This window comes from Drosophila yakuba, chromosome 3L (genome assembly GCF_016746365.2).
Source record: "Drosophila yakuba strain Tai18E2 chromosome 3L, Prin_Dyak_Tai18E2_2.1, whole genome shotgun sequence".
NCBI lineage: Eukaryota > Metazoa > Arthropoda > Insecta > Diptera > Drosophilidae > Drosophila > Drosophila yakuba.
The window spans coordinates 14,624,199-14,644,908 of record NC_052529.2 but is presented as its reverse complement, the minus strand read 5'-3'; the positions used below and the strand labels follow the sequence as shown (position 1 = coordinate 14,644,908).

Here is a 20,710-nt window from a genome sequence, read left to right as displayed (position 1 = left end):
GAAACATTACCATAGTGCCGCAGCCGCAGATTCAGTCGGAATGGAGCCGAAACATTTGGCACACTGAATTTAAGAACCATAATTTGCCGTTAGCCGCAGGATAAACCACGCAAATTTATCATGAGAAAAAAGGCAGAGCGAAAACAGCAACAAATAAAATGTTGAGAAGTGAAAATGAAAAGCGCACAAAGTGCTGAGGGGATAACAGATAGTGTGAGCAGTGATGCCAGCGAAAAAGGAAAGCGTGAAAATGGTTCTGTTTGGGAAAATGGATGCTGAATATTATGGTCCTGTTAACACTTCATTCTTATAAGCTGCCAGTTTCTTAATATATTTGATCTAAAAATCATTGACAAAAAAGCATTCTTACTATAAAAAGCATCAAATGAAAATATTTTAGCCTTAAAATATATAGTATTACTATTAATTGTAAAAGTTATGAGCACATACATAGGTAATCATTATGTATTCCTGTGAGTTTCTATATGTTCTTGATTATTTTTTTTGGCCTAAAACGCCAGCTTCTTTTGGCAGCACTGCTAAAGAGATTCCGAGGGACATTTGTCTGGCTGTTTTAGTCTATAAATTACAGTCGCTAGTCAGATCTTCCCCCTCTATTTCCCTGGGCTTATAATCAGAATTTGCGCTTTCACACGCCGAAGGGAGAGGGGTGCGCCCCCAAGGGGGGGGGGGGGGCAATATGGGGGCCATACATATAGCGAGGGAGTGGGGAGCAGACCGCAGTTCCGCTGCTTATCTCGCTGACACAATCAGCGGGGCCAACTTGGGGCCAATGCTTCTAAAACTAGGCTTAGCCCGCTGTCTGTGCGAAGTTTTTTTTTCGGAGTTTTTAGACATTTCTGATAAGCCATCTGCTCCAAATTCTTTTTTCTTGCACTTTGTTGCCGCTTTATTTTTAGGCGCTTCCTTTTGTTGGAGCTCGCTCTCGTGCAATTTATGGCTAAGGCTTTTTATTAGTTGATGATAAAATGCTTCTAAATGCGAGGGTAGACTGCATTTAATCAGAAATAGGAAAATACTGTTTAGTACATGAATTAAATGAGGCTAGTATTGAATTTATGAAGAACAGAGTATTTATATGTATTTTATAATGAAAACATATTTTTTATGTATTTATAGCAATACTATGATTTATAATAATTTAACAAAGTGCTTTAGTATAATGCTTACATTGTGGATTCAAAATTTCGTAGGGTTCTGTAACTTCTCATGGTTAATTAGCAGTCTTACGTCTCCGTTTTCCTTCTGGTAATAAAGTGCATATTAAAGGAGAAAACTCAGCAATCTCCCCTCGGCAGTTGAAAGTTGATGCTGCTTGGTCGATCAGCCCATTCAGTGCTTATCAACTGCCATTTAAACTCGCATTTAGACTCATTGTACAATCTCCCAACTGTCCTGGGCAGCAGATTTAACTCCTTTTTATGCAGCTATTGCTGCAGTTTATGTTTTCCCCCCTTTTCTTTTTTTTTTTTGTGCTTTTTTGCTTTTTACGCTGGGTTCTTCGGCGGTTTCCGCGGTGTCTTTTTATCGTTGGCGTTCATCTGCCTCATTTATCATCATCGAAAATGTTGAAGCGTGTTGAGTTCGGTTTCGTTTCGAGCGCGCTCTTTATTTTTTTTTTATTATTTTTCCTTTTTTTTTTTGTTTGGACAGGCCAGACTGCTGACCCACATTCCCCCCGGCCCGCCCCCTCAATGGCCCCTACAATTTGGACTTCCTTGTGAGCTTTCAGTGTTTTATTTTTCGTTTTTTTTTCCAGCTTTTTTGGTTGCTCTGCTGTCGCTTTTCGGTTGATAAATATATGTTACACTTTTTTACTGTTATTGCCGAACCGCATGTGGTTTTGGCATTTCTCCTGGCTGGCTGGCTGGCTGGCTTATGCTTTTTGTACATCTTGTAGTTGGCCAAGAGGCGAGTGCAACTCTTCCTTTCGAAATGCATTCGCTGCCCATTAATCGTTTGCGTCTTGTTTTCTAATTAAATTGCGGCCGCACTAAGCACACACACATGTGGGTGTCTTGTCTTCCGCTGTCCGGGGTAATTATTCTACAAGCAGAATTATTGAAATGGAACTTTTACTTTGCACGGACCGCATAAAACATATGTATGTATGTACATATGTGCATATATCCCGTCGACTTTCGACAAATGCCAGTGTTTCTCTTGCTGTCCCCACTAAGTGGGCCAATTAGAGAGAGTGAGAATCACTCGACGCCACCAGTTGCTGGGGGTCCCAAAATGTGCAGATGGGTCGTTTTGTGTGGCTCTTTGTGGTCGAGAGTTGCCAGGGTGCTAATGGATCCATCTCTGGATCGATGATATTTTAGCCCTTTACTGGAGGTTGAAATTCGAGGGAATTTTAAAAAGATGGAGCAGTTTTAGAACAGAATGTTAGAGGAACTTTGGCAGTTACAATTCCTGAAATAGGTTGTTATTATTATGATCTATTCAAGTCAAAGGGTAATTTTAATTTTCCATTTCCCTACCTACGGTTTATTCCTAATTCACTGAACGTTCCAAACACACTTCTTAGCCTTGATTTCCCCAGGATTTCCTTTGAGCGTCACTTTCCCATGACCAAAGCCATTTGATGGCCTCCTCGACTGAAGTCACGCTCGTTTTTCAGCAGTGAACCAATAAAAGGCAGCAAAAACAATAAGGCGAAAACAAAAGCGAGGACCAGAAGAGATCCCTAGGAGCGTGGTGAGTGTCAGGGCTATTTTGCAAATCCCTATGACGACCCACACTGCGGCATTCCACGGCAGCCATTCCATACCAATACCCATACCCATGGCTATACGACTCCATATCCATTCCGGAGTCACGACACCCACAGTCAAGGTAATTCCCAGCCAAATTTCGGCATTACTCGAAAATAGTGTTTTACCTCTTTGGCTCCCCGTCTCTTTGCATCTGTCAGTGGTCCGCGTCACGTGTGTGCATATTTATTAGGTCATCTAATTGTGTTTTCCATTTCCACACTGCTGTGGCTCGGACATGCAGCGGATTTTCCCAAACGGTTTTCCCACACAAATACACATAGCAGCGTTTTGTTTTTTTTTTTTGGTTTTGCTTACTTTGTATTTTCCAATTTCAACGAGTTTTTTCCTGGCATTTCGTTACCCTGCCAGAAAATGTGAAATTGAGTGCAGCAGAAGACCGATAGTTGTTTAACTTAGTTATAGAAACGTTGATGGTTTCAATTAAAGCATTCGCTTGTTGGCGATCTTTTCAAAAATAAAATAAAATAAATGATGTACGTTTTTGTGCAAAGTACTAAGTGTTTTAAGCTTAGTTTTTATTCTTTATATTTGCACGTTTGTATTATTAGTGGTCTTCTCTTCCCGGGTAAATATTTTTAAAGGTTTTTGGTAATTTCTCTCAGTTGTCAAACAATTACAGTTCCACTTCCGTTTCGCATAAGAAACTGCCACTTCCCAGGCACAAACAACCTGCTCATTCTTGACCTAACTGAAACCCCAATTTGTTGCTGGAGGTGCTGGAGGTGCGACCACCTACAAAAAATTTGGTAAGACGAGACCCCAGCTGCAAGAGCTCTCTGGCGACTTTTGGCCAAGAACCCACGTCATACCAGCTGCTGGCAGTTGCCACGCCCCCCGATCCCCCATCCAGCCCCTCATCCTCCTTTTTGACAGTGTTGCGACCCAGCAAATAACACGACATGTGAGGCACACACCTTCTAAAGCGAGAAAGTCTTGAGTTACAGATGCACCCACATGAAGACCAGAACTTTCAGTCTCTGCCTTCTTTCAGTTGCTTTCCTTTTTGCGGTGGTAGAATGAATTTTAGTTATGGGATGTGGTAAAAAATATTAAATGTAAAATTTTTATGTAAAATGTAGTATTGGTATGCAAGAAGCTAGCCTCGCCAACTGTATGATAAAAGTTAAAATATTTATTTATGATTTATTTGCAATGGAGGCCTAAGTAATAAGTACTTAGTACTACTAATAAGTACTACAATAAGTAATAAATATACAATAAGTAATAAATATACATAAATATAATTTTTTATTGGATCAAGCGGATTGGAGTTTTCGAGAGCATCATGATCCTTACAGTAGTGTCGTGCGCGTTGCGGAGTTTCCTCTTCGTGCAAGCGATCGATCGATCGAACACCTCGGGCAGAAGTGAATCAATCCGTGGACGAAGAGGGGAAAGCGGGGAACTCATTTTGCAAATTTCGGGACACCGGCACTCAAATTACAGTTCATTGAGCCATTTGGGCAGCGCAAACAAGAGCAGCGCCGAAGAATCTCTCCTCGACACTTGACGGACTTCCTGACCCCATTTCCTGCAGCTGCAAGGAGAACCTTTTAGCCAGGCCCGTCTCCTTTCGACTCTCTTTGTACACGGTACAAAAAATATGTATAATTAAATATCAATATTTTAATCAAGGTAAATGTTGGTTAATCCAACTTCTTATGTTTTACAATTTACTAGTGTTCCTTCAATTGAATAGTAGCAATATTTAAAGTCGAAATGATTGTTGATTTTGTTTTAGTGTGGTCTTGTCTTCCTGTCTTCCCTTTCATTTCGCTCTTGATAAATGAAGAGGCTGCTTTTCGTTTTTGGCAAACATTATTATATAGCAGTTACTCATATTCCGTATTCTGGCCACTTTTGTTGTGACAGTCAAGTGCTTGTCCCGTCTCTCTCTTCGCACCACCCGCCGTCTCTTTCTCGCCGCACAGCCTGTGCCTTTCGAACTGTGTGCTTCAGTTGAGTGAACATCATGTCCCCGTGTTGTCGCTTTGGGGTCCTCCTCATCATGTGATTTATGAAGCTAAAGCGCTAAAGTGTTTTATTTTCATCGGGCACATTTTTTCCAGTACCACCCCCCACCTCCAGTATTTTTCCCTTTTTGTCCCGCCATTTATCTTTCCTCTACCTACTTGTCGGCACTTGGCCGAGAACATTTCACTTTTTACCCAAAGAGCTAATTGCAACTGCTGCTGGGTTGTTGCAACTTGCTGCTGGGCTGCTTCAAGCAGCAGGTTGTTGGTTGCCGGTTGCCGGGGTGTTGCCTCATATCATAAATCTTCAAACACTTTCACCTCCATTCAGTCCTGCTCATTTACGCACCGAGTTGTTGTCCTTTTCCTGCGACAAACTCATTAGCAAGTCGCGACGCATTTAAAGTGTTTTTCCTCTTTTCACATAAATTGCCGGGAAAGTGCAGCAAAATGGGAACGGGAACAGGAACAAGAACAGGTAGAACTAAATGTGGCAAGGTCGTGGCACTAGCCTGCTATTCATTCATGCCGATATCATCCGCAATTTGTCACACTTGAACAACACAGGGTTTTATGGCTCGGGGTCGTAAATAAAGCAGTTTCCAGTTTTGTCGGATTTTGGCCAGATATGTGTGAAATGCATTTGAAATAAATGTTGGATTATGTGTGGTTCCTATAAGTACAGAATAATTACTTATTAAGTAAGACAAATGAGTTTCAAAAATTATATCCAATTTATCAAACAGAAACGTATTCAGGATAATAGTGTTACTTAACTCGTGCAAAGAAATTATAAAACTCCACTAAGGACTCGAGTTTCTTATTTAAGTTCACCATTAACCCTATATGTGATTACTTTAACCTCTTTAACAAATTTCCCGCCGTAATTATTGTAATCAAGTGTAATCAAATTAAAGTCCAATGGAACTTTGGTAAGGGTGCAGAGATAGGCCGAAACTTTTGTTTAAAGTACGTTTTGAAGTAAGCTCAAGTTCCCTCCTTCCGATTCCTCGCCCCAACAAGCTATACAATTTATTTGCATTTAACCTGCTTTCACTTGGCCATTGCCGTGTCATGACCAACCGGCAACTGCTGCCAACTGTTGCACACTCAGCCAGCCAGGCTAACGGACAGCGGACCCACGGAGGGACAACCCAACCAACGGACGGACTGACGGACAAGCGGACGGGCGGACGAGTGGACAGCGGACTGGCGACCCGGACAGGCGAAAAACACTTCTGCTTCAAATGCGGTTTTAGATTCCGTGTGGGTGGGCAAAGTGAAGAGCGCGAAAATATATGCAAATCTGCAGATGTACACTTGGAAAACGAATCTCATATTGCAAGTATACAACTAAGTTCAGTTTTGTTGATCTGTTAGGTTACAATCGGTCTCTGAACGGTTGTTCAATAATATTAATAAATATTCAAAGATGATTCATTCAATTCTTTGATTGCCCGTTTTCTCTCAGTGCTGGCACATAAGTCTGTGGCCAAAGGTGTGCACCGGCATTGCGTTTTAATCTCTCAATTCAAATTCCAACTGGCGTCGTTCGTCTGCCGTCCTCGCTTCTGCGGTTTCGGTTAAGTGGGAAGACAAAGACGAGTGGGCGGGGAGTTTGGGAAAGGGGAATGAGGAAAGGGGCAAGAGGAAAAGTGCAAAAGTGGGAGGTGGCAGCAACGGTTAGCGGTCGCTGGTTTTTGGCCACTTTTATTTTTCGGGGGCGAAGTGCTAAAAGCCAACACAAAAGTTAAATTGGTTTTCATTCATCATGCGATTCCTGCGGCCGATCGGGTAATTGATGCTTTTGCAAACAAACGTTGCCTAATCGAAGTCGTACATTTTTAAACCTACGAGATCCATAGTATGGGAAATAGTACTATTTTTGTAAAACATTAAAAATTTAAAGTCATCTTTACCTATCGAATTTTTCTATTCCAACCAAGTGTTGCTTGAATTCATTTTTCGACTGCAACGCGATGCAATCTAGTTTAATTTCCCGCACGCGTTAAGCTGATTTTCGCCTTGAGACCCACACACGAAATATGAAAAAAAAATTGAACTGATTCCCCTTAAATGTGGTATGTGAAATTGGAGTTCCGATTTCAATATCCTGTCGAGGGGGGAAGAGAGGGGAACAAGTGAAAATCGGTTGTGGCATCAATCAGGCTTTGATTTTCACATGTCAAATATCGGCGATGAACATAAATTCAAATCGCAAAAAAAGGAGGAAAACACAGTTGCCAACTTTCTAGCGGCAACATTCTCATTCAAATGATTTCGAGCGTGATTTAGCGATCCCCATGCGATCGGCCGCTCAATCGATCGATCGATCGAGATCTTGTTCTGCCCGAGAGTCCAAAGGTTTCTTCCAATCGCCGTCCTTCTCCTTCTCCGCAAATCTCCGCGAATCTCCCGTCTTTCCCCGTCTTACTTGCGATTTTCAGTGAGTTATCGCCGCGACACAATCACTTGTCATAAACATTAATTGAGCGTGAAAATCGCCAGAAAGTAATCATAATAAAGATGGATCGCTTTCAATCGCAATCCGATCGCTTCCCCAAAAGAAAGAGAAAGACCGGAGACTGTAGACTGAAGACTGAGGACTGAAGAATTCGGGGGCTGTGCGGGGAGAATCGGCCTTTGGCACCCCATTAAAAAAGGCGAAATTGGGTCAGAATGCCGTCTGCTCTTTTTTCTCCTTTCATCCTGCTTCGACTTTTTGTCTGTGGATCGTGTGTGGATCGCATGTCGCTGGCTTTTTACTTTCAATTGTGACCTGCTTTGATCGATCGAACGATCGATGCCTGCCTTTTGATCATAATCGATGATGTTGCCAAAATAAAACATATTTATGTGTACGGATTTCAAGGCACTTGGAAAACTTTTAGCCACTTAACAATAAATCCTAGTCAAAAATTCTTATAGAGTTAACAAAATCAAGGCCAAAAAAATCTATTCTACGATATATTTCAATATTTCTACCTTTTTTCTTTCATAATTAAATTTTACTTCCCAATTTAAATATGTTTAATAATTTTTTAAACGTTTATAAAGGATATGTGTATATGTATGTATATATGTGTAAGGTATATGTATGGGGTATACCAATGACTTTGAAATACATGTTTTTTTTCAGTGCATCCATTTAGTTGTTCCTTGAACTGGGTCGAAATTTCTCTGGCATATGTTTGCTGCCCGTTGTCCACTCTCATCCCCCCAATCGATTCACCTTCCTCGGACTCCTTCAATATTTCTTATTTTTCTCCGTTTGTGATGTCTATTTTTGAGTATTTCCTTTTGCAGCGAAGCTGCGCCCACTCGAATGCCACATGTTGCATATGAAATTTATGCAAATCAGCGGGCAAGGCGAAGATGCTGCCAATAAGCCAAGCATAAATTACATTACCAAGATCCTTTCCGCCGTGTATTAGCATATAACCTGAACGGGCAGATTCGATTTGGATCTGCCAGTTCCACCAGCAAATGTCTTCATCGCGATCCCTCCCCCAAGACCCCCTCCTATTTCCCCACCATCATTTAATTTTCTCGATCTGCAGTGTCTGTCATTTTTGCCTGACACAATTACTGCAACCTCGCTGCATTTTATGAAACAATTCAAAATCTTCTCAGGCTTCTGAAGAGTCTTCTCTGACAGAGGAGCGCTATCCAGTCTTCTGCTCTCATTAGCCGCCAGTCGCGAGTCTTTATTAAGATAGTTCATATTTTTGCGATTATTAGTTCGCTTCTGAGTGTGGGAATTGTGGGAGATGCACATGAAACGGAAAATGAAGCGTGCAAAAGACTCTGAAAATGTTTTGAATTCTTCTCGGCCACTTTTGGGGCTTTCTATGGCCCACTCTACCCGGAAGCTTGTCAGCTCAAGTGCTGGAAATAGGTAAACTATGATTAGCAGGTATTACTCGTACAACTGTTCTTTCCTTAAATTATCACAGCTTGCTGCCGTAATTAGCGTTTGCAATGGAAGAAGTGTTTCGAAAAAGAAGGGTAATGAGTTCTTCTTGGGCTATAAATATTTTTTTTTTGCATTTGCAAACCAATTTGTTGTTCTCAGGGCGTAAAATATAGCTCATACTTAACTTACTATAGCTTCATTAGTAAAATTTGAAAGGCATACAACATTAAAATATAAATATAATTTGACCACAAAAGAGTTTTTATTTATTAGTGGGCAAGATACTGCCAGCAACATATTCAGCAACATTTGCTTAGCAACACAAACTCCAGCTAGCATCATGTCGCGACACAAAAAAAAATATCTCAGCACGTTTTATGTTGATCTATGCTAAAATAGTTATCTATATTGGGGATAACCATTTAAATCTATAGTTACGGATTTGAAAAATAAAATCGTATAGATCGATTATCACAACAGCTACAGAGTTATGGTGAAGTTTTTTCACTTTTTAATCTGTTAAAATATGTTTCCTGTAATCTTAAATTTATTAATAAAAAACAAACTAAGCATTTATTGATAAGTTTAAATTGTTTGGTAAATGATTTCTTTTGAGTGTGCTCAACCTGTTCTCAACTTGCTGATCGAGAGTTGGCTCGTGCTCTGCTCTCTTTCGCTCTCGATGGTCTACCGCTATTAAGCCGGCTAACCGGCTTTTCTCTCCCGCTCTGTGTTTACCTGTGTTTACCTGCAGTTTGCAGATCTCCGTTGCGATCTTCGCGGCTTCAATGCTCCGAAATTTCTCGCTGACATTTCATTCTGTCGCTGCAGCTCCGCGTTAACGGACGTCGAACTGTCGCCTTTCCGCGTGAGTTTTCCGCTTTTCGCTCTGAGAATTTTCACTTTAGCCTCAAGTATTTGTGGAATTTACAAGTGCACAATAAGAAAAGATACAAAAAGCAAAATTTATGAACAATTAAAAACTACAACGATTAAACTAGTGCACCACAAATAACATGGCATGTTGATAAACTAAAACCAAACACCATTAAATGTGTATAAGTATTTAATACAAATATAATATTTCAAAATGTATAGGCTTGTCTTATCAAAAATTTAAAACACAATCTTTTATGCAAGGAATAAGCAAAAGTTTGATTACCAAAAACTCAAACACCTTTGGCGTAAGTAATAAAAATAATGGATTAAGAACAATATTCATATTAAATTTATATGAACTAAACAGTCATGAAATTAAGCAATTTTGCAATAATTATCATATGTTTCTCCTATTTTCTGTTAGTTTTAATTACCAACATACAATATTTCACTCTTATCTTCTGATCAATATAAATCGTATCTCCAAAATCAAATGCAAATTTTAGGAAAAAATCTAAATATACCCCTTAAACACCAGTTGATTAATTATTGCCTACGTTTTTTATTAATCAAAGGTAGATCCGTATATTATCTCTCGATCGATTAGATTGCATCTAGAGATATGGATTTTACGCCTCTATAAAATGGAAGTCACATTAGCATAAAAGCCACACTTTGCCATGTGAATTTATGAATATTTTCGCCAGCGGCTCATATGTTTCATTAAGTTTCGATCCATTTATTTTGGTAAATTTTCGCGTGGGCGTTGGTATTTGTGTTGTTATCTGATTTATGTCTGACAGGCGGCATACAAAAGTTGACCGATAATTTGAAATTAACAACGACTATGGAAAAATTCCCCGACCCCGAGACATAAAGGTCCAAAACAACGTTGACCTCGTTTTAAAAGGAAAGACACCACAAGAAATAACTGCAATTACGCAAGTGACGTAACGCAGCGGACATAAATGTAAGTGTAAGGCAATGGCACACGACACAACGAAGAAAGGGAGAAAAAGAGAAAGACGCGGCAATAAAGCAATTAAAATGTCATTGAAGTGGCCGAGAGGGAAATGGGTTATAAAAACGGATATGAAGGCATAGATACAGATACAGATTCGGCATAAAGATTACCAAGGCCTTTAAATCATAAAAACTTTTTTTTTGGCTGTGGGTGGGTAACTGCAATTGTCGGGAAATTAGGGCTTACTATGGGGAACTTGAAAAAGTTGGGGGCAAAAAATAAAAGTCGGCTTCGTTTGAACGGTCAAAGGTACTAAGTAAACTGAAAAAAAGAAAGATAAAGGTAAAATACACGCGAGTTGATCAAATTTTCCACTGACAATATTTTTTTTCTTCCTGGTTTGACTTTGGTCAAACTGTTGAAGTAAATATTTGCATAAAGTTGAGTTGTTTGCTCGTCACTCGATGTTCCGTTTCACTTGCCCTTTGCCCTCCCGCTCGCACTTTGTTTTCAGTGCCCGAGATTGCATTTCCCGATTGCTGATTCGGTTATCCAACCGTTTCCCTCTGTTTTCCAAGAGTTTTCCCAACCCCCTCCCTCCGCATTCAGCTTGCACCATTCTTCTCGTGTGTGTTGTGATTTAAGATACGTTGTGAGAAGTACAAATAGCGATAGCTGTATAAACAGATAGATGGATGTTTGGAATTCGTGTGCACAATTGAGTCCCTGTTCAATTCGAGATTGTGCTGAAGATTGTGTCAAAGGATGATGGGATGATTGAATGCTGCTTGGCATCGGATTCAGGGTGCTATTTTGCTTGAGTAAATGTTAATGCTTCTTATTGAGTCGCCTGAATTTAAACTAAATGTTAACTGAAACCAGATCTTTTACAAAGCATAAACTAAACCAAATTGATTCAATGGGCCACTTTAAGATCTTGTAAATAATTTCCCATCAGTTCTTATACCAACTGTAATAACTTATTCTTGTGCCACAATTTTTACCACTTGCAAACTGTTCCCATTTCCCAAGCCTGGCCGGTTTACATTTTTCAATTTCAAAGATATATCCTGTCTGCGCTATAAAACACTTCCAAACCAGAAATCGACCACATAAAATAAATACTGACCGTTGCAATTCTATAGAAATATCCCCCGAAAAAGAGAGACAGCTCAATATTTTGACAGCTCCAACGGAACCCGAACTCAGACAAAAAAAAGAGGAAAGAAAACTGCATGGCAAACAATGGCAAACAATTTTTATGCATTTATGCAAAAAGCACACAGTGCACCCAAACCCAACCCCCTTAACCCCTGTTCGCCCACTTGTGGGCAGCTGTCAGAAAAGTCACACCAGAATTTTCTGTTTCCCTCAGACTCTTTCTCACTAGTTGCTGCTGTCAAAGAGCTGACGTTCGGAATTATTTATGTGTGGCAGGCAAAAGAAGGAGAAATATTAAAAAAAAACATAAAGTCGAGGAATGTCATGGAATAACAAGTTAAAATGTCAAAAAAGTATACTATACAGAAATTGTATAGCACATTTACAAAATATCTTAAGTAAGGGAGGTGTCTGGTCAAAATAACGCCTAATTATATATCCTTTGGAGTACAGATTTCACTTGTTTGCTGAAAGGTTTGCATCTAGGCTACTGCTCAATGCCGACGACCTTCAGTCGGGCTTGAAGCCGTAGCTAATTTGAAGACCAGTGATTATTTCATGCTTTTCCCTCCACCACTTGTGCCCCTCGGTTTGTAAGTTTACTTTTCATAATTACCGCACATTAAAGCCCCAGTATGAGGCTGAAGAAGGAAAAGAGTGTGTTGCGGGTATGGAGTATCTTTTCGCCCATATTCCATTTGCAGCTACGGCTACTGTATTTCAAAGATTGACGCCTCGATTCCCTTTGTGGTCTGGCGCTTCTTTGGCTGGTCATTCACTTACTTTGGGGGAGGGAACTCATACGTGAACGGATAAAGTGGATTGGGGAAAATAAGGGGGCGGCATAGTGCCGAGTGCCTGTTTAGAATTTTTAATTGCGAAAACTTCGCTTCCAGCGGCGCACAGAGTTGCACTTTGCACAATTGACTTACTGACTGACATAATAGAAATGTCAAACGAGGCGCGCCACTGATTTGGCAGCTCCATAGAGGAAAAAGAGGGAGAAGAGGACACTACGGGACCCGGAAGAAGAAAGAGACAGACTGGTTGCTTGTTTGTTTGCATTCGTTTTAATTGATTTTAATTGTTGTTGATTAGAGTTGGAGTATAGTGTTGGGGATCAGCATCAATCAGCGTGAACAGAGATTTATAGGAAGCACCAACGGAACTTCGTACCATATGTTGTAGGGAATAATAGGTGATTATAAATATATTTTCAGAGTTATGTTGTATCGTAACTTTTAAAAAGGTATAAAAAGTCAGAAAATGGGACAAATAAACTTTGTTATATTAATTGAATGAACTTCTTCTGATAAAATTAATACTACATTAAAAAACTGGATATTTTAAAAGAAGAAAAAATGCTCCTGCGTGTCCCAAATTTTCCCAATCAATTTGTTTACATTTTCACATAAAGCTCCTCTTGTAGAGTCAATGACCACAACAACAGCAGAGGTCGAAGAAAGTATCTCTTAAATTGTTTCCAATACTTCAAGTGCAGGCGAGTTCTGTTGCTTCGATTTCTGTGGTTTGTATCTTCTTAAGGGGAGTCATATACATAGTTTCCCATTCGATGTCAGTGGTCAATTCGGTGTGTTATCCATCATTAGACTCAATTTGTTAGCCAGGCTACGCCTTAAACATGACCAAGCAAATAAAACAATAATTCGAACCCAACTCGATTCGGTTCTAACAGCATGACAAACAAAAGCAGCAGGAAAAATGGTAAGGAAAAAATAATGCATAATGCATTCATTATGGAAAATTACAAAACAAGAAAAACTGTCAACACTTGAGGGGAGTTGGGCTGGAAAAGCGGTAGAAACTGGAACCAGTAGCTAGGAAAACAAACAGGCAGCGAGAAGCACTCGATAACCAGATCTCTCCACAGTTATCCCATAAAAGGGACCCAACCTATATCTAGTATTTATTCAATCCCAATCCCCAATTCCCACCAGTTCCTGAGTCCAGTCCCCCGCGATCCACACGAACTGTCAAAGACAAATGTCAAAATGTTAGCTTTGTAATTAGCTGGAAAGGAACAGTTGACAATTTGCAACTGTCAGGGTGACATTTGGGCAGCCCCGGCAGCCGAGGGTTAATGACACACCGCCACACATGACAGCTCCAAAGTTTAAGTTAATTTTTCTTAAAGATAAATATTTTTGAAATTATACTTGGCTCGCTTGTATCTCTTGTCCCAAGTCGGTTGATCAGCCTTGAAGTTATTTGAAAAGTTATTTTTCGCTTTTGCCATTTGTTGTATCGTATTTCTGGTGGCAAAATGTCAAAACTATTTATAGTTGAGGAGTGCGTTCGAGAGCTTTGATATTGACTCGGATTGCGCTACTTGAAAAATAAATCAAAATTAAATTGGACAGATAAATATGACATGAATGTTGTTTCCTCATAGGCAAAGTCGGTCAGAAAACTAACGAAGTTCTATTCACTTTGGAGTACATGTATTGCGTTAGTTATGCCCACTCACAGATATTTTATAAAAATATTTTAACATGATAAAAATGAAGATAAATGAGCTTTTATGAAATACTTTAAGTTTTTTTTAATAAGTAAAGAACCAATTTCGGTTTTAATATATATCGATTTATAACCGAGGCAAAAGTTCATATAAATCAAAAGTGCAGCTTAATCACAGGCACAACACCCTGCCACGAAATATCGTTTATCCAAAAGTGAAAGTTTCCCCCCAAGAATCTCCCGAATGGCTGTCTTTGGGGCATCTTTAACACCTCCGAAATGGACATCATTTGGGAATGATAGATCATTAAAATGAGCTTTTCTCCCTGTTTTCCGTTGCTCATTTTGTGGGAGTCAGTCACGACCTTCGGGTTTGGGACTGGTCGCCGCAGCAGCCAACTGGGAAAGTCATAAGTTGAAAGGTCGTGTGAATGACGGGAAAAGTGTTAAGGCAAACCCAAAAAAAGGGAAAATAAACTGCATCAAGCTTCGTGTAAAACTCCCAAAAATGTTGGTTAACGTTTCTACCCAACCCCTTCATTTGGTAACTGGTAGAATTGTGAGCAGGAAATGATTTATGTTTTTTTGTGGGATGTGACAAACTTGGTTGGTAATCTTATTATATCGTAGTTTGGCGGTTGCGTTGTGTAAGATCATTTAGAATGTTTTACAGTCGACTGAGCCGGATGGAAATGATAAGGCGAAACTAACGGAATGGAAAAAGGGGTTGGGAAGTCAGTCATAATGTTGTTCTTTCTGAAGTTTTTGGCGTATATATGTATATAGTCACCTTCCTTATATTATTACTAAATTATTATTCATACCTTAATTTTTTAAGAGTACTACTTCCTTCAAGCCAGAGAAACTCTTATGCCTTTCTGGATCTCCTTTTCTGAACTTTTCTCAGTTCTGGGAATACATAAAAAGTTATCCACAGAATATTTCGATCAAATGTCATAACGGTTTTACATTATCCAGCCCCCCAGCCCCAAAATCGATTCCTCCATCTAATATTTGACATGAGCTGACGAAAAGCATTTCCAAGATTGACTTCCCAACTCCCTCGAACAATCACTTAACGGTATTTATGGGGAAAAGAAGAGAAGTGTTCTCTATGCAAACTAAGTGCCCCCAAAACCACAAACCCCATCCTTTACCCCCATACCCCATATATGTATATGCCCCCCCTAAAAAGCATAAAGGCGGCAACACCAAAAACGCACCCATCAAAAGGCGTTACAAATTTTGATTTCTTTTGAAAACCTGCGACGCCTGCCCAAAAAGAGAAAGAATTTGAAGAAAGCAAGCCAGAGCGAGAAGGCGCGAAAGGTTAAGGGGAAGAGGGCGGAAGGTGCTGAGCCCAAGAAAAATATCAATTACAGCATAATTATGTGTGACGCAAAGAAGAATTCTGACAGAAATTGATTGATTTGTGGGGTGAAAAAAAAAATGAAAGAAAAGCCTTCTCCAAACTTTTGACACATCGAAGAAAATTCTTTTCGTTTGTCATCGTATAATTTAAATTTAAACGTTACAACCTTCCCCTATTTAGGCATCACTTTTCTAAACATCTCTATCTCCCGTCTCCCTCTCTTTAATGGCCCAAGCAACGGTAAAACATCGTTTTTAGAGAGAGAGAGAGAGAAAAAAATAGGTGGGGATGTCGATTGTCAAACAAGAAAAGATCTTTAGCCCGTAATTGCATATTAAACAGCAGTTAACCAAAAGTAAAGCTGTCTCTCTTCCGCAATCTTCTCTTCTTGAATTCTTGCAGGCTGGCAATTCTCCACACATTCTTCCCCTTCCCCACTTCCTCCCAGCCCCCCACTCCCTTCCCCATCTTTCTTCTTCAATGTCAATGTTGTGACCTTTGTTAAGCATTTTGTTTGCTGTTGCTTGAAGAATCTTTTTATATTCGCCATCTCCCTCCCTCGCAATGCCGCATCGCTTACCGATTCTTCAAGTACCGTTGTAATTGCTGCAAAGCTTCTCTTTTTAAAGGGAAAATCAATTGCATTGTTGCAGCAAACGCCGTTGCTGCTGTTAAATAATATTGCGCAATTTTTATTCAAGCAACCAAAAGGAGTAGAAGAAGCTCCACAACAAAAAATTGTAGAAAGTTGCCAAACAAAAAAAATGGAGGGTGAGGTGTGGATCATTCAATGATGAACGTTTTTTGTTTGTTCGCTGCTCAAGTAGAGTTTTTTCGAGGTTTTTCGAGTTTTTTGTTAAGTTCATTTTTGTGGGATGCTGATGGTAAAAGATTTGTAATGCTTGGCCTGGAAAATGTACGCGGAAAGGTTCGATGAAGTTCATGGACAACTAACGGTAATGGCAAAAAGATGCACGAAAAATGTTGAAATAGATTTGCATTCAAAAATTCAAAGGTTGCATTTAAGCTTTTTCGAAACCATTTTTATTCCATTTGCTGTATTTCATAAACTGTATTTTCACAAACTTTTTCCCCACGTTTCACTTTAACAATTTTCAACTGGCAGAAAAACGAGATCCCCAATAAAATCTTCGAAACTTCTCAAGTGCCAAGTCAAATACTTGATAAATAATAAAAATATTGAAGCGGCTGAAAGCCAACGAAATAAACCAACTCAAACAAAACGGAAGTCGAACCAAAATCAATAAGCCATCAATTGGTAAAAGTGAGGCAAAGTTTAATAAACTTTCCCAGCTCTTATGTTTATAATACTCTTTTTCAAAGTTGTGGGTGAGCGGAGTTCGTTGCATTTTTTATTAGCTGTAAATTATATTAATGTGGCCATAAATTGAGAAGAAGCAAACCCGAAACAAGATGCAAACAAATCCCAAACTGCGTTTCCAAAGGGGGAGTTGCATTTGCAACATTTGCAATATGGCCGCAATGTGTGGCAACTGAGGACATTTGGAGTTGGGCAGTGTGTCGTCGCCGTTTTCCCGGCAAATGGTGGAGATTTTTGGGGGATCGGGAAGGTTGGTGGGGGTGGGAGGGGTGGTGTGCCATGGGTGAAGCGTTGAAAAGAAATACACGAGCGTTAAATTTATTTAAGCCAAAGATAAGGCACGCTAAGCCATGGCCAAAAGGAATAAAGGCAAATCCAAATGCACTTGGGAAAAAATGTAATCAGAGTATATGGAAATTTAAATATACTAAACTTACTCTCCATTTATTAATTAAAGTTAGTGGGGAAGCATACTTTTGTATATCTATTAAAATCTTGAAAATTATTTTTACCTTGGATTGGGGTTTATAAAACACAGAGACTCATTTGATTTCATTCTGTATTATGTGTTTTAAACTTAATAAAATGTATATTTCCGAAACCAACCCTCATAATTTCTCTCAGTGCAGCTTTGACCACCGCTGAAAAGTGCCTATTGCATATATGCATAAAACACAATCCAGTACAGCAGTGGATAGATCGGCTGAGGGGCTGAGGGGGGCGGGCTGTGGGCTCGGGGGGAGTAACTCCTGCTGAGTGTGTTTCTATAGATTTTTTGCGAGTGTGCTTGTGTGTGCTTGTGGGGACAACAAGTTTGCCGCAGCAGCGACAGGAACTAAATCACGTGTTTGTTGCGGTGCCCGTACTGTTTTTGTTGTATCTTCTAGCTTGACTTTGGCCAAGTCATGACGACAGGTTCAAGATCTTGCTGGGCAACTTTAAAGGAGATCGTTGGCGGGGGGCTGGAAAATGGGGGGTACTATGGGGAGTTTCGAACAGATCGTCAGGCTGCTTAGCAGCGGCTTACACATGTTTGTTTTGTCTTCCTCTGGCTTTTGTTGCAACTTACCGTTAGTTAGATGTATGCAACAAGGAGAAGAAGCCGAAGAAATCTCGTTGCATGTGGCAGGTTTTTAGTTTTTGCTTTCTCGATCGCCTGAAATAATATCTAATAATGCATATAATTTTCACATGCACAGCGAATCGCCAAGAAAGAGGAGTCTCTCTTTGGTGGAGAAGACCAAGAGGGGGGCAGGAACTCTCGTAACGCGGCAGGGGATTCGATATCATTAAATATTATGACCAAATATTGCTGAGCGGCATTTTGAACTGAATTAGCCTCGATAGGGGATCAGCGAAATGCCGCCATTCGTGGGATACACAAAGACGAGGAGGAATCAACTGGCAGAGTGTCTTATAAATAGCGATAATATTCAGCCATCGATGTGGTGGAGTGAGGAAAGCCAGGCAAGGCGATGATGAACCTCTTCTTAAGTATCGATAATTAGAAGTTCATCCTGGGATAAGAAAGACGTTTTTGAAATCGATTAAAGATTAAGAACATGTAGATAATGGAGAGCGATGTAATGGAGCAGAAGTTATGATCAGACATTAAGAAATGCAAGTAATTAACTTGTAAATTTACTTTGCATCACTATTCTGCATCAACTATTTCCAGAAACCAAAGCGTTGTAAAACTTGTATGTGGATTGCCATATCCCACTACATTAAAATACGATTTCCGATGCAGCGATATTATTTTTAGAATTTTCCCTAGAATAAGCCACATTTTGCCTGCTCTACAACAATTATGATGTTATAGCGTGCCAGCTTCATATAAAAAGCAGTTCCACATTCCTTTCTCCGAATTTCGCATTTAATCTACACTTTGCAGTTCAATTTTCACTCCACTAAGGTACAGCTCAAAAGTTTGTCGTATTTTAAATTTAATGAATTCCGCAAAGGCAAATAGGCAAAATAATCACCGCGAGCTAAAAAATTGAAAAGATCACGAACAAAAAGCGAATACGAATTGCCACCAATCTCGTCCAGCGCCGTTGCTAATGTTAAGTAATTAATTATGAGCAAATGATAAAAGAAATTTCCAATTCATTTTCACTGCCAAACAACCGCGGCCCGCATTATTTATTTATTTAAAAAATATTAAAATAAATTGCACTCAATTCACGAAAACAAAGCGGCACACAAATTTTTGGCAATGGAAAAGGGTGAGAAGAAGATAAAGAGAGGGGGAAAAAAAAAGAAAGTGACTGAAGGGTTTTCAATTGTATAACACTCGCCGTTAGATTGATAAATTGTCAATAATTAAAGCAGCGGTGGTGATCAAATTGATGAGCTGATCCGAAGACGAGTCGCGGCGCTATGAGTTTTTTGAGGTACAGCTCTTCATTTTGATTGATTTCGATGGGGTTTCATGGCTGGGGCTGGAGTTATGCAACGTGTGGGCCCCAGTAACTTTTGTAGGATAAGAGAAATTAAAAAAAAATTTATTGGCATTTTTGCAATTGCAACCATTGCCGCACCCATTGAAACTCAAGCACAATCCCCTGGGTAATCAGCAAACACAAAGGAAAAGGCCCGTGGAAAAGGGAACTCAATAAAAGGAATTTTCTCTTATCGCCATAGAACCACAGTCCCCGATCTCTGGCCCCTTCCTCTCCAGATCTCCGCCTCTTGGTTTCAGTGGGCGCCTGCAGACTCTGCGACCTAGACCTTTATTGAAGGAAAACACATCGCGGATCCAATGGACAAGTGACGTTTTCCTTAAGATTAGGTCTGCCAGCTGCACTCGATAGCTGGGCATGTCTGAATATCGATTGAGATGGACTTTGCAAAGAACTCAATAAAAATATTAACTGCATTTGCACAGCATCTATTCAAAACAAAAACCTTTTTTATAGTATTTTTTATTACTTGAAATATAGGATATTTATATTATATGTAAAGCATTGTTCAATTTAATAATTGGTAATTTTCTTTTATTTCTTTTCAGGTAATTTAACATTTCAAAATGCTCAGAATAAACCGCTACAGGGGTGAGTTAATAAAATGTACAGACATAGAAATTTTCGATGGACTACCAAGCCAGGTTACAATCTCTTAGAAAACCACACCTTGAGCATTCAGCGACCTAAGTTTTTTCATCACTCCGCTGCTTGAAAAAAAATCCTAGACACGCAACAGCTAAAAAAAGAAGGCACGCTATCAATTTAACAGCATCTGTCTATGATGCATGGGATCGAATTCCCGCTCGAAAAACGTCGATCCTCTGCGAAGTTCTTCTCTTCTCCTCTCCCCTTCCACCCACACACACTATTGAGGGATTTTTGCAACTTGTCCTAGACAGCATTTTTCCAAGGAACCTGCATGTACACACACTCGCGAATAGCAACCAGCGTCTATTTATAGGCACCTCCATCTCGCGATCAGACCCTTACACTGCACAAAAGGATCTATTAAGTGGTGCAGTTCGGCGTAATCCCAAACTGAATACTTCGAACACTGAATATTCAATAACAGCTGATTACATTGTTTCAATATTCGACATTTTCCCTTCAGTTTCTAGATCCGTATGAAAGGCATTAAATTACCTATTAATTACCACTACTTTGATTAGGCCAAAATGTAAAGGTATAAGCCAACTTGTTTCACAGCTTTTTTCAGCATGGAGCTGCATAGAGAACAAAAACTGAAACTATCAGCATACCAGAGAAAAAACAGCAAGTTGATAAGCTTTTTTCACGCTTTTTAATTTTTGCTTGTAAAATAATTAAGCTGAAAATAATGAAACTTAATCCCAG

General features: G+C 39.6%; 1 protein-coding gene across 5 annotated transcripts in view; it reads left to right on the top strand.

Moving 5' to 3' along the window:
* Window positions 1-20,710, top strand: part of LOC6534098 (serine-rich adhesin for platelets) — a 112,762-nt gene that overhangs the window by 67,225 nt on the left and 24,827 nt on the right. Inside the window, exons 1-2 of one of the 5 annotated variants that reach the window (XM_015194956.3) lie at window positions 9,537-9,877; window positions 19,903-19,945. The exons of 3 other annotated variants lie outside the window; for them this stretch is intronic. In XM_015194956.3, coding sequence (XP_015050442.1) covers window positions 19,921-19,945 — 25 coding nt within the window. In that variant the 5' untranslated portion in view covers window positions 9,537-9,877; window positions 19,903-19,920. Of the gene's footprint in view, window positions 1-9,536; window positions 9,878-19,902; window positions 19,946-20,710 lie in introns of those variants that run through there. One more of the 5 variants, XM_039374541.1, reaches the window with a different exon arrangement.